General features: G+C 50.0%; 4 protein-coding genes across 4 annotated transcripts; all 4 read left to right on the top strand.

Moving 5' to 3' along the window:
- Positions 1–150: 150 nt before the first annotated feature.
- Positions 151–1,137, top strand: PGRI_079650 (uncharacterized protein; the record flags this gene model as incomplete). Its single annotated transcript, XM_040795679.1, has 2 exons — positions 151–278; positions 363–1,137. 2 exons carry the CDS (start codon positions 151–153, stop codon positions 1,135–1,137), a joined length of 903 nt encoding a protein of 300 aa, XP_040651244.1.
- An 864-nt stretch (positions 1,138–2,001) lies between these two features.
- On the top strand, positions 2,002–4,751 carry cdc48 (AAA family ATPase CDC48; the record flags this gene model as incomplete). The annotated part of the gene is made up of 6 exons (XM_040795678.1): positions 2,002–2,048; positions 2,101–2,128; positions 2,185–2,240; positions 2,296–2,545; positions 2,611–4,102; positions 4,165–4,751. The coding sequence occupies 6 exons, from the start codon at positions 2,002–2,004 to the stop codon at positions 4,749–4,751; spliced, it is 2,460 nt and encodes an 819-aa protein (XP_040651243.1).
- A 973-nt stretch (positions 4,752–5,724) lies between these two features.
- On the top strand, positions 5,725–7,311 carry PGRI_079630 (MFS transporter; the record flags this gene model as incomplete). Its single annotated transcript, XM_040795677.1, has 2 exons — positions 5,725–6,341; positions 6,414–7,311. 2 exons carry the CDS (start codon positions 5,725–5,727, stop codon positions 7,309–7,311), a joined length of 1,515 nt encoding a protein of 504 aa, XP_040651242.1.
- A 727-nt stretch (positions 7,312–8,038) lies between these two features.
- PGRI_079620 (sister chromatid cohesion factor PDS5) lies at positions 8,039–12,560 on the top strand (the record flags this gene model as incomplete). Its single annotated transcript, XM_040795676.1, has 2 exons — positions 8,039–8,374; positions 8,451–12,560. The coding sequence occupies 2 exons, from the start codon at positions 8,039–8,041 to the stop codon at positions 12,558–12,560; spliced, it is 4,446 nt and encodes a 1,481-aa protein (XP_040651241.1).
- Between the last annotated feature and the right edge of the window lie 559 nt (positions 12,561–13,119).

Below are 13,119 nucleotides of genomic sequence, written 5' to 3'. Positions count from 1 at the left end.
TGGCCTGCCCAGCATGGCGATGACTAAAATGCGGGATGGCCCTCGGAGATTAGATCGAACTTCCTTTAGCCTCGGTTCCATGCGGTGCTGTTCCACGCGATTTCGCCCAACTTCATTTTATTTCTCTCTTTCTCATGTTCATCGTTCATAATGGCCGACCCTGAACGCCCAGAGTCGACTGAGGTCCAGGGGAAAGCACCCACCCGGAGCTTATGCGCGAAGCGACAGCTGTTGGCCGCATTAACAACAACCGATGTGACAATTCGCCGACTGAATCTGTAAGGCCTCTTTCGATCCAGCCATACTAGGTCGAGAACTCGGTGCACGACGCGGTTCAAGAATATTGCTAACTGCTCCCGTAGACTACTCTCCGAGGCGAACGGACAAGAACGAGTACTAGCAACTGTCAACTATGTCGCCTCAATGCTTCACCACCTCACTGCATCCGCACCCTGGATAGCATTACAAACAAGGCTGGGTCTCCTTGCACGACTGAAGGGTCGTGTACCCAAAAACGTCACTCCCGCATCATCAAACTCCAAATTCATGGCTCTTTCCTCCCTCGCATCGGAGACGAGATATAACTTGCGCCTGTTTGGACTGCTCCCTCTGTGGATCTGGGGAGCTGAAACTCTCAAATCGCCCCCGGCCGACCCCATTCTCCACGCTTTGACCGTCCTGCAGGTCATTTCGAACGTTATTTACCAACTTCTCGAGAACGTGGGCTACCTTGCTTCCAAGGGGGTTGTCTCGAAGCGCTTCGTGGACAAATACGGAGGCGTGGCCAAATGGGAACTCTGGAGCACTCGTGGATGGTTCGGACACATCTTCTTCCAGTTCTTCGTGCTCTGGCGTCAGAGTGTGCTGCGCAGACAGCGGTTGGCTGCGCAGCGAGCGGCTGCTGGCACGGTCGAAACTAAAGAGACCAAGGCTGAGGATAGCGAGTCACTACGTTTGGAGGTCCGAGCTTGGCGAAAGAGCTTGGTGAACAATGTCTTCTGGGCACCCTTGTGTCTGCACTGGTCTGTTGAGCAAGGCATCGGTATTCCCGCTAGCCTAACTGGACTTATCAGCTTCTGTGCTGGAGCTTGGAGTCTCCATGACTGTTGGGCTGGAACCGCAACTGTCAAGGCATAACTCGATATTGGATTCCTAGCGATCCTCGGCCTTTGCCCTTCGTTTCTTATCTGTACAAATCTACTCTTACTTGCACATATACCTGATGTTGAGAGCGCACGTGGTTTATTGTTGGCTTTGCATTTCATATGTCTAGATTAAGCTTTTTGGAATATAAACGTGCCTTGGTGCATTCGTTCTGCTAGTTCTAGCAGCTGGCGTTATTTCGGTCTAAGCTTTTATCGTATGTATGAGTAAATATATCATTTCTTTTAAGTGTACGACCTTCCCACCCTTTGAGCGTTCGCACAAACCAAGTAGGTCTCCATACAAGGTCTCGGGAGATTCAACATTGTCCGGCATTGTTTCTGTGGTGGCAAGTATGGACTCATTGCTTATGAATCCTTAGTCTCGGGGCTGGGGAAGTGCACCATGACATTCTTGTTTGCCATTCAGAGTTCATAGGAATTCCAAGATATTTTCGCCTGAATGTATTATTGTTAGGACCTTGATAACCATATTTACTGTAACAACTAATTGTGGCCGTTGCCCCAGGCATCAAGGCTTCCCAATCGACTGAGTTCCATGCGCTTCGTTGTGGCGGACAACGGCGATGACATAAGCGGTGGGCTTAAGTCATCATCATCAGAGGTACCCGTGGACCTGGGAAGCTCAACATCATCATTCCTGTTACCTACCTCTATCTCTACTTTGCCGCAATCGGATTCCCTCGCTGATTCTGGTCTATCGGTTCTTTTTCATTTTCTGTACTCATTTCTCGTTCCCTTTTAAATCTGCGTCTCGCTCCGCCTGTTCTTGGGCATTGGACACCTTTGTTCATTCAAGCTTGCTTTCATCAACTTCACGACCTCGTTTACGGCCATCATGTCTTCTGAGCCGGATCACACGCACGACAAGAAGAGGGTCCTGAAGTATGTTTATTTTGAACACTTTTGATTATTGACTACGCTAACTGAACCCCAGGGACGGCTCTGGCGCCGAGCAGAAGGAGGTAAGCATAGGCTGCAGGACAGCTCACGAAAGCCTTGTAACTGACGAAAAATGCAGGAACTCGATACCTCCACGGCTATCTTGAAGAAGAAGAAGAAGCCCAACTCCTTGATGTGAGTAGCTGATAAGAGATATCTGTCTTGGGAGCAAGAAGCTAACAGTTTTCAGTGTGACTGATGCCGTTAACGATGATAACTCGGTGATTGCTCTCTCGAACAACACCATGGAGACTCTCCAGCTTTTCCGTGGTGATACCGTTCTCGTTAAGGGCAAGAAGCGCAAGGACACCGTGCTGATTGTCCTGGCTGATGACGATCTCGATGATGGAAGCGCCCGCATCAACCGTGTTGTGCGTCACAACCTTCGTGTCAAGCACGGCGACATGATCACTGTGCACCCTTGCCCCGATATCAAATATGTAAGTCGGGTATTTCCACGTCATTTTACTATGGTCTATTGGCTAATCTTATCTTCGTGGTCCAGGCCAAGCGCATTGCTGTCCTTCCCATCGCTGATACCATCGAGGGCTTGACCGGCTCTCTCTTCGATGTCTACCTTGCTCCCTACTTCCGCGAGGCCTACCGACCAGTCCGACAGGGTGACCTGTTCACAGTACGAGGTGGTATGAGACAAATCGAATTTAAGGTTGTGGAGGTCGACCCTCCCGAATACGGCATTGTTGCCCAGGACACAATTATTCACTGCGAGGGCGAGCCCATTCAACGAGAGGATGAGGAGGGCAACCTCAACGAGGTTGGCTACGATGATATTGGTGGATGCCGCAAGCAGATGGCTCAGATCCGTGAATTGGTCGAGTTGCCTCTCCGTCATCCCCAGTTGTTCAAGTCCATTGGTATTAAGCCGCCTCGTGGTATTCTCATGTACGGTCCCCCTGGTACCGGTAAGACCCTGATGGCTCGTGCTGTTGCCAACGAGACTGGTGCTTTCTTCTTCCTGATCAACGGTCCCGAGATCATGTCTAAGATGGCCGGTGAATCCGAGTCAAACCTGCGCAAGGCCTTCGAGGAGGCTGAGAAGAACTCCCCCGCTATTATCTTCATTGATGAGATCGACTCCATTGCCCCCAAGCGTGATAAGACCAACGGTGAGGTCGAGCGCCGTGTTGTTTCCCAGCTGCTCACCCTCATGGACGGTATGAAGGCCCGTTCCAACGTTGTGGTCATGGCCGCTACCAACCGTCCCAACTCCATTGATCCTGCTCTTCGTCGTTTCGGCCGTTTCGATCGTGAGGTTGACATCGGTATTCCCGACCCAACTGGCCGTCTTGAGATCATGCAGATCCACACCAAGAACATGAAGCTTGGTGAGGATGTCGACTTGGAGACCATTGCCGCCGAGACCCACGGTTACGTCGGTTCTGATCTTGCTTCCCTCTGCTCTGAGGCTGCTATGCAGCAGATTCGTGAGAAGATGGATCTCATTGATCTCGATGAGGACACCATTGATGCCGAGGTTCTTGAGGCTCTCGGTGTCACCATGGAGAACTTCCGTTTCGCCCTTGGTGTCTCCAACCCCTCTGCCCTCCGCGAGGTTGCTGTGGTCGAAGTCCCCAACGTTCGCTGGGACGACATTGGTGGTCTCGAGGAAGTCAAGCGCGAGCTTGTCGAGAGTGTCCAATACCCCGTGGACCACCCCGAGATGTTCCAGAAGTTCGGTCTCTCGCCTTCTCGCGGTGTGCTGTTCTATGGTCCTCCTGGTACTGGTAAGACCATGTTGGCCAAGGCTGTTGCCAACGAGTGTGCTGCCAACTTCATTTCCGTCAAGGGCCCTGAGCTTCTGAGCATGTGGTTCGGTGAGTCTGAGAGCAACATCCGTGACATCTTCGACAAGGCCCGTGCTGCTGCTCCTTGTGTCGTCTTCCTTGACGAACTGGACTCCATCGCCAAGTCTCGTGGTGGCTCCGTCGGTGACGCCGGTGGTGCCTCCGACCGTGTTGTCAACCAGCTTCTTACTGGTAAGTTTCCGCTGTTACGTTCTTTTCTTTTTGCTCTGAATATCTACTAATGCCCCTAACAGAGATGGATGGTATGACTTCCAAGAAGAACGTTTTCGTCATTGGTGCTACCAACCGTCCCGAGCAGCTCGATGCCGCTCTGGTCCGTCCTGGTCGTCTTGACACCCTGGTCTACGTTCCCCTTCCTGACCAGGAGTCCCGTGAGGGTATCCTCAAGGCTCAGCTTCGCAAGACTCCTGTCGCCGGTGACGTCGACATTGCTTTCATTGCCAGCAAGACCCACGGCTTCTCTGGTGCCGATCTTGGCTTCGTGACACAGCGTGCCGTTAAGCTTGCCATCAAGCAGGCCATCTCCCTCGACATTGACCGTCAAAAGGAGCGCGAGGCCGCCGGTGAGGATATCACCATGGGCGATGAGGAAGAGGAAACGGAGGATCCCGTGCCCGAGCTCACTCGCGCTCACTTCGAGGAAGCCATGAAGTCTGCCCGTCGCTCTGTCAGCGATGTTGAGATCCGCCGTTACGAGGCCTTCGCCCAGAGCCTGAAGAACACTGGAGGCGGCAGCTTCTTCCGCTTCCCATCTGCTGGTGAAGTCCAGGAGAATGATACCTTCGGCGAAGCCGGCAATGACGACAGCCTCTACGATTAAACGCTTTTGCTTCGAGGTGATATGACTTGTTTTTCTTTGGTTCAGATATGCCTGGATTTCTGCGCTTCGATTCGCTTATGAATAGATCGTTTTTCGTGGAGATGCAGGCCTGCTGGGCTTTCATAGGGTTTCCTTTTTGTTTCTTCCTGTTTTTGCCCACATACAATGTGCCATAATAGCCAATACAGGTGGAGAAATCTCTACGTTTATCAATGTTCTTGTAGGTATGAAATGTAATGTTGATACACAATTAAGGTCCCAATACTTCCAATAATATTCACATATCCATCTATATTGTATAGACATTTGTTATACTCTTTAAAATGATATGCCGAGATCTATGTATAAATTTCGGGACTTCAACTCGGCCCTAATCCCGAGATCTCCACTTTTATTTTTCGGTTCTTAGTTGAGGCCGAGAGCGAACGTGGGAACTGGCGGAAATGTCGTGCTTTGACTGGTCGATTTGTTACGTTGGAGTTCTGGCCATTTGTAATTCGGCCCGTAAGTGGATATCATGGTAATATGGACATAGTAGATATCTAAGTTGATCAGGTGCCCTATGAAAAGAAAGCTGTTATTGGCTTTACCGGTATGACGCCACTTAGAATAACTCTTTTAGGAAACGCATCTCGGAGATTGTGTATATCACGGATATAGTGGAGGAACGAACGACCGATATTACATTCTAGCGAATGAATTGGGTCTCCACATCTGTTTTTTTTTTTTTTTTAATATCATGCTTTGAAATATTTAGCTCGGGGTTTTGGACAGAAGGAGAAAAACATGTCGGTATATTTGTGGTCCCTGGAGCCATATAGTCCCTCGAGAGGTTCTTTCCCAACACGGTTTTCTCTCACCTCCCACACCTAGGTCTTGCTCATACACCTACATAGTATCTATATACTACATAGGTATTGCAACCATGAATTCTCAAGCATTTGACTCAGGCACAACTACGCCTCGCCTCAGCATGGAACATGGTTCCATCGATGTAGGTGCCGCCAATACATTGCACGAGAAGAGCGAACCAGACGTCGAGAGCGCGATCGAAACCCCACGAAAGCCCGATGACTCCAATAAGGATCCCAACCTTGTCGACTGGGATGGAAAAGACGACCCCGAGAACCCCCAGAACTACAGTAATCTGCGCAAATGGGTCATCACATTGACTATGTCCTCCATGACAGTGTGGATCACCTTTGCGTCCAGCGTCTTTTCAACTGCAACCCTGGTGACTGCGAAGGAGTTCAATGTGTCGACTGAAGTTATGGTTCTCGGTACCAGTCTGGTTGTTTTCGGTTTCGCTCTAGGTCCTCTGTGCTGGGCACCGTTGAGTGAGCTATACGGTCGTCGCATTCCACTATTCTCTGGCTACGCCATCTTCGCAATCTTCCAGATCCCTGTGGCTGTCGCCCAGAACCTCGAAACTATCCTCGTCTGCCGATTTCTCATCGGAGTCTTTGGCTGCTCGCCTTTGGCCGTGGTTGCCGGTGCAATGGCTGATATTTGGAACCCCGTGGACCGCGCCGTGGCTATCGCTCTGTTCAGTGGAGCTACTTTCCTCGGACCTATTCTTGGCCCAATTGTGTAAGTACTCAAAGATCTTCAATATCTTGAAAGACATCCCCAAATCACTATTCAGAAACTAATATTCTTTAGCGGTGGGTTCATCACAGATTCAAGCCTTGGCTGGCGCTGGACTGCATGGATCACCTTGATTGCATCCAGCTTCTTCGGTCTAATCGCCCTCTTCGTCATTCCCGAAACCTACGGCCCAGTCATCCTACAAAAGAGAGCTGCCCGTCTTCGCACTGAAACCAACAACTGGGCCCTCCATTCTTTCTTGGATGAGCACAAGCCTACAATGTCAGACATCGTTACCAAGTACCTCTTCCGACCCCTTCAGATGCTTATGCAAGAGCCGATCCTGGTCGCTATCACTATCTACCTCGCCCTCATTTACGGAATCCTCTACCTCTTCTTCGAGGCCTACCCGATTTCTTTTGGTGAAGTTCGTGGCTGGACTCACGAAGGCGTAGCTGCCCTCCCGTTTATCGGAATTCTTGTTGGCGTCGTCCTCGGCATCTGTCTCATCATATACTCTACGAAGACCCGTTTCGCGCGCAAACTTGCAAAGCATGGGAAGGTAGTTCCCGAAGAGCGTCTCGTGCCAATGATGGTTGCCTCTGTGTTGTTGCCAATCGGTCTGTTTTGGTTTGGCTGGACTTCCAACCCAAATATCTCCTGGGTGCCACAAGCTATTGCCGGCGTGCCTATCGGTCTGGGCATCTTGGTCATCTTCATGCAGGGTCTCAACTACCTCATTGATGTGTACATGATGTTTGCCAACTCCGCTATCGCCGCAAATACTCTCATCCGTTCAATCGTGGGTGGTGCGTTCCCACTCTTCGCTACACAAATGTACCGGAATCTCGGTGTAGCTTGGGCATCTAGTGTTCTGGGTTTCATTACCCTGGCTATGATTCCCATTCCCATTTTGTTCTTCATCTATGGTGCTAGAATTCGCGCTATGAGCAGGTTCAGTCCCAAGTTCTAGGTGATCGGTCTCCGGTTGTTTCTTTTCAGGCGCACAATGGGTACTTAGATCGCATTGGGCATTTGCTTCACACATACATTGTTATCATGACAGATCTATGAAGTCGGGTCGTTTTTATTACAAAAGGCCTAAATAATTGTTTTTATGACGAGAACTTATGTATGCCGTAAGGCTATATTAATCAATACTATTAATATTTCTAGAATTAGACCCCTATACATGTACGCATAATGATATTTAAGCTCCTATTACGCGAAGGCTGCTCTATTATGAGCCGAAGATAACGTAGCTATGATACCTACTGACAATGGAACCTTGGATACAGATTGTTTTTGCTTGATATACTCCTCGACTAGAAGTAATTCATATATCATATTCACAGTGATGCACAAAAACTACCTAAAGTATGTTGTGTAGGGTACTTTTGTCTTATAGGGAAGTTATGGGCCTTGTCTTCCAAACAAGACTCCCAGATTGACAACAAGTGTGAGCTACTTTCCAGGTGTGAAAATCATGGATATAGTATCAGTATTATAGATTCAATATATGAACAGATTGATTTTAAAGTAAATAAATGGTCTAAAGGTATACCGTATGACCGTAGCACCAACTTTGTAGGGCAGGACACGGTCCCGTGCGACGCGTCCTGGGCGGTCAACCTCCACCCAAACTCCCGTGTTGAAACTCTCCACCTCCCCAATCCATGTGAGAACTGCGACCATCCACGATGCCTTCGCGCTCTCGCCCAGGTCCTCCCGAGGTGGAGGAAGACTCGGGGCTTCGCAGTCTGTCATTTAACCAGCCGCTCTCATGGCGCGTGGGGCGTTCCGCCATTCCTATCGCGGATCTCCTCGAACGTCTCCAAACTCTCGCGCAGGAACTCCGCAAACTCGACCAGGAGGAAATTGATAAGGAATCGCTACGGAAGGTGTCCCAGGAACTTGCCAGTGGGAACTTGCTCGCCCATAAGGATAAGGGTGTCAGAGCATGGGCTACCTGCTGCATCGTTGATGTATTGCGACTATGCGCACCGGACGCGCCTTTTACGCGCAATCAACTAAAGGTGCGGCAATTGAAGATATCCAAGCTATATGTTTGGTATGCGCGATCAAAGAATGTACTAACTAAGGCCAAATTAGGATATATTCACATGTATCGTGTCCTCGATAATCCCCGCTTTGGCCGACCCATCCAACGCCTACAATGCTCAGCATATCTACGTCCTGGGATCTCTTGCCGAGGTGAAGAGTGTTGTTTTGATGGTTGATCTTGATCACCCAGACTCGCTCATTGTCCCGTTGTTCACAGGATGCTTCGACATCGTTTCAGGTTCTTCGAAAGCATCCACCGGTGAGGAGGTAGCTAAGAATGTCGAGTTCGATATGACCCGAGTACTCGTCACTGTGATCGATGAATCGCTTGTCCTAGCGCCCGAGGTGGTGGACATTATCGTTGCCCAGTTCCTCCGAGTCGACCCACGAGTGATGGAGAACCCCAACAAGAAAGGAAAGCGACCAGATGCGCCGGTTGACACCAAGCAGGACACTCTTCTACTGAAGGACTACCCGCCCGCCTATAACATGGCCAAGGCTATCTGCCAGGCCTGCCCGGAACGAATGACCAGTCACATCAGCCAGTACTTTAACAATGTCATCATCGATGCATCTGTACCAGCTGCCCAGACAAATGGCTCTAAGCATACCCGGAAACCCAATCTCGATGACTCCGATGAGGAGGGAGAGGATATCAAGGAATTGAGCAAGGCACACCGTCTGATCCGGGAGCTTTGGCGTGCTTGTCCTGAGGTCCTGCAAAATGTCATTCCACAGATTGAAGCAGAGCTTTCTGCAGAATCAGTACCACTGCGTTTATTGGCGACTCAGACGATCGGAGACCTGGCATCTGGAATCGGTGTTGCAGGTCCCCCACCCCCTCCTCCTATGGACCCGACAACCTACCCGCCAGTGTCACTAGTGGATTACGAGAAGACCATTCCCCAACCCAATATTTTGCTGACTCCCGTATCACCCAAGCCTTTCTCTCAAGTCCACAGCTCGGCTTATGAAGCTTTCTTGAGCCGTCGCCTTGACAAGACACCGTCAGTCCGTGCTGCATGGGTCACAGTCGTGGGGCGAATCCTTCTAACTTCAGCTGGAGGCTCTGGCCTACACGAAAGCGAGGAACGGAGTCTCGTGAGAAATCTGGCATCGATGCTCCGTGACGTTGATGAGAAGGTTCGTGTGGCTGCAGTGGATACTGTCGGACAATTTGGGCTTTCCCAAATCGTCAACAAGTTAAGCGTGGACGGTGGTTGTTCATCACCAGACTCTGTTCTTGCTATTCTTGCTGAGCGAGTTAAGGATCGCAAGCCGCATGTGCGTGAACACGCCATGAAGATTTTGGCTCGCATGTGGGCCGTGGGTGCTGGTGACATCGAGCAAAATACAGAGCCTGTCGTGTCTCTCCTCAAAGATGCACCATCTAAGATATTTGATGCATTTTACACCAATGATCAAGAAATTCATATTTTGATCGACCGCGTCTTGTTTGAGACGCTTCTACCGCTTTCTTATCCCCCTATCAAATCAAAACTTACTAGAGGCAACTCGAACCAATCACAGAAGCAGAAGGATAGCCAGGCGTCAGAACCTGAGCAGGAGACGGATGTTGATAAGATTCGCGTTCGCCGAATTCTTACCCTGCTCCGAGGGTTAGATGAAAAGGCGAGGCGTGTCTTTTTCGTCATGTTAGCCCGTCAGTTGTCGATGAGATCAGCTGTGACGCTTTATCTAGAGGCCTGTGAGAAGTACAATGGTGGTGTCGTCGACAAGGACGAAGAACAGATTAAGACGCAATTGTCCAAGATCATTGAATCATTGTCCAAAACCTTCCCAGATGCCTCACGCGCATCGACAGACTTGTGGAAGTTCGCTAAGGTACACGATCGACGAAGCTATCAGCTGATTCGCTTCACTATGGCTGCTGTGAGTGACTATCGCACTGTTGTCAAGGCCACGAAGGAACTCCAGCGGCGGGCCCAGACTGCAAACAACTCTCCCCTGCTAGAAACATTGACGCCCCTTGTGTATCGCTGTGGGTCTTTGATCTTCAACCGGAGCCATATCCCGGCGATCATGAGTTTGTCCCGAACAGATGAGAACGGATTGGCCAATGCTGCACAGGAGATGTTGAAGCAAATATCGTCTCAAAATCCGGAAGTCTTAGAGGCGCAGGTCCAAGAAATGTGCAAAGATCTCGAGGCTCAAGCTCCCAAAGCTTCCTCGGCTGGTGATGGTAGTGCTGAAGACATCTTGAAGGCCTGTGCTGGCTTCGCTAAAAAGCTTCCTGCTAAACTCCCCAAAGAGCGCAAGTTCTTGCAGGCTCTAGCCAACTACGCACTTTACAGTTCATCGCCGCATTCTGCAAAGCATGCCGTCTCAATTCTCATGGCCACGGCTGACCGAAGAGAGATGTATGCCAAAGACTTGGTGCAAAAGTGCGTTGAGAAGTGGACATACGGATCTGATCGATTCCTTACTCGCTTGGCTGCTCTGTCGCAGCTGAACCTTCTTGCACCGAGAGAAGCAGATGACGAAAGCGATGCTATCATTTCGATTGCCATCAACCAAATCCTGCTCACCAATCGCACACCCGAACCAGGATCTGAGTACAACTGGTCAGAGACAGTTGACGATGAGACCAAGGCCAAAGAATGGGCATTGAAAATCATTGTCAACCGCCTTCGGGCTAAGGACGGAGCAGACAATGAAGCTGACTTCCGTGCCCATGCAAAGCCTGTCTATGAAACATTGAACAAATTAGTGGTCGGTGAAGGCGAGATCTCTAAGAAGAAAGATACCCCCGCGTGCCAAAAGTCACGCCTTCGTCTCCTCGCTGCTAAGTCCTTGCTCAAGCTATGTGCTTCCAGCACTGTCTGCGACGGTCTGCTGACGCCGGCCGATTTCAATGCGGTCGCTTTGGTTGCCCAGGATCCACTCTTGCAGGTGCGAAGTGGATTCATCAACCACCTGAAGAAGAAGCTTGTGCAAAAGTCACATCTGAGCCACCGATGGTACATTGTCCCGTGTTTGCTTGCTTTCGAACCTGTCCATAGTCTGAAAGACAGCACGCTTACATGGCTGCGGTCCCGAGCGGCATACTTCGCCCAACAGGCGCAAGCCAGTGGGAAACGGACGGAACAGACCATGGTCATGGAATTGATCTTTTCGCGTCTCCTGTCTCTGCTTGCCTACCACCCTGATTACCCGTCTGAGGATCTCGATGAAGAAACGAAACTCGGCGACCTGACGGACTTCGCTCAATATATCCTTTTCTACCTCTCCGCAATTGCCAATGAACACAACATGTCATTGATTTTCCACGTCGGACAGCGCGTCAAGCAATTCCGCGATGGCATCACCAAATCAGACGAGATCTCTACTCGCCTCCACACTCTATCTGACCTAGCGCAAGCAACTATTCGCCGGTTCGCAGATATCTACTCCCAACAGCACAAGTTTGGCGGCGCCGCTGGTGCAACGAACATCTTGCAAACCTACCCTGGAAAGATGGGCGTCCCCAGCTCCCTCTTCACATCCATGAGCAGTCACCGCGAAGCCCAAGACGTCGCCGACAAGAACTTCCTTCCAGATGAGTTGGATGATTTGCTGGACCGCGTCGTTCGAACGGCAATGAAGCCTAAGAGTAACTCTGCCCACGGTTCACAGGGCGGATCAAGCAAAAAGCGAAAGCCCGAGTCTCTAGATGCGAACGGTAAATCCTCTGTGCCCAAAAAGGCACGCAAGGAGAAGTCTTCCCGTCCAGCTCGCAAGTCCACATCATCGATCAGTGCCAAGCCGAAGCGTAAATCAAAGAACGACGACGGCTGGTCTTCCGATGGAGGCGCTGGAGACGCCACGCCCGCTTCCTCTCGTCGCCGTAGCGTCCGAGGCACTGCGAAAGCGGAAATCAGCTATATCGACAATGATAGCGACGATGCTGATATGGAAATGGCAGAGTGGGAAAACACCAAAGAAAAGGAGAACGACGATGAAGTAGAAAGCGAGAAAGAAGCAATTCAAGAAACGGATGACGATCAAGAACTCTCTGAGCTTGATGAGCCCGAGGTCAGCGAGAAGGAACCCACGCCACCTCCAAAGAAACGTGGAAAGCCCGCTGCAAAGAAGTCTGAGGTGAAGAAGCCGTCGACAACCAGCGTGCCTTCTCGACGCTCTTCCCGTCGTGGATAAGCTCTCTGCATGGCACATATGGCTGTGTTTTCACAGGCCATACCTCTGATTTCATCCGAGCTACGTCCCTTCAATGGCCATTTATGAGTTTCCAGCCAAGGACATAAATTCCTGGTATCTCTGTTCTCAGATCCATTGTGCGAATACTACGGATCGTTCCAGTCGATATTCATATTCATATTCATATCTTGATTCCCATGTTATTTTCATTTACGGTTCAATTTCGTCCCCATTCTGTTTTGCAGTGAGATGGTCCGAGATGTATACCCCATCTGCCTTTTTTTCTCTTCGCATCTTGTGCCCGTGTTCTCACGAATGTCTCTTTGCGTATTCCCGATATATGCTTTCTATTGTAAATGAATTGAACTTTTCAAAATTACTTACATCGTAGCGTGAGATACTACCATATTCATGAAATCCGCATAATCTCAGAATGAGGGTGGTGTTCGTCTGGTCTCAACAGCCCTTAGCAGCTAGGCGTATACAGGTTTTGATATCCTACTTGGTCATTTCGATAAAATAAAAGTTGAAATATTTACTAAAGCTCAAACCGTCTCTC

The sequence above is a fragment of the Penicillium griseofulvum genome, assembly GCF_001561935.1.
Source record: "Penicillium griseofulvum strain PG3 chromosome Unknown contig_77, whole genome shotgun sequence".
Lineage (NCBI taxonomy): Eukaryota > Fungi > Ascomycota > Eurotiomycetes > Eurotiales > Aspergillaceae > Penicillium > Penicillium griseofulvum.
This window is presented reverse-complemented; position numbering and strand designations above follow the sequence as displayed.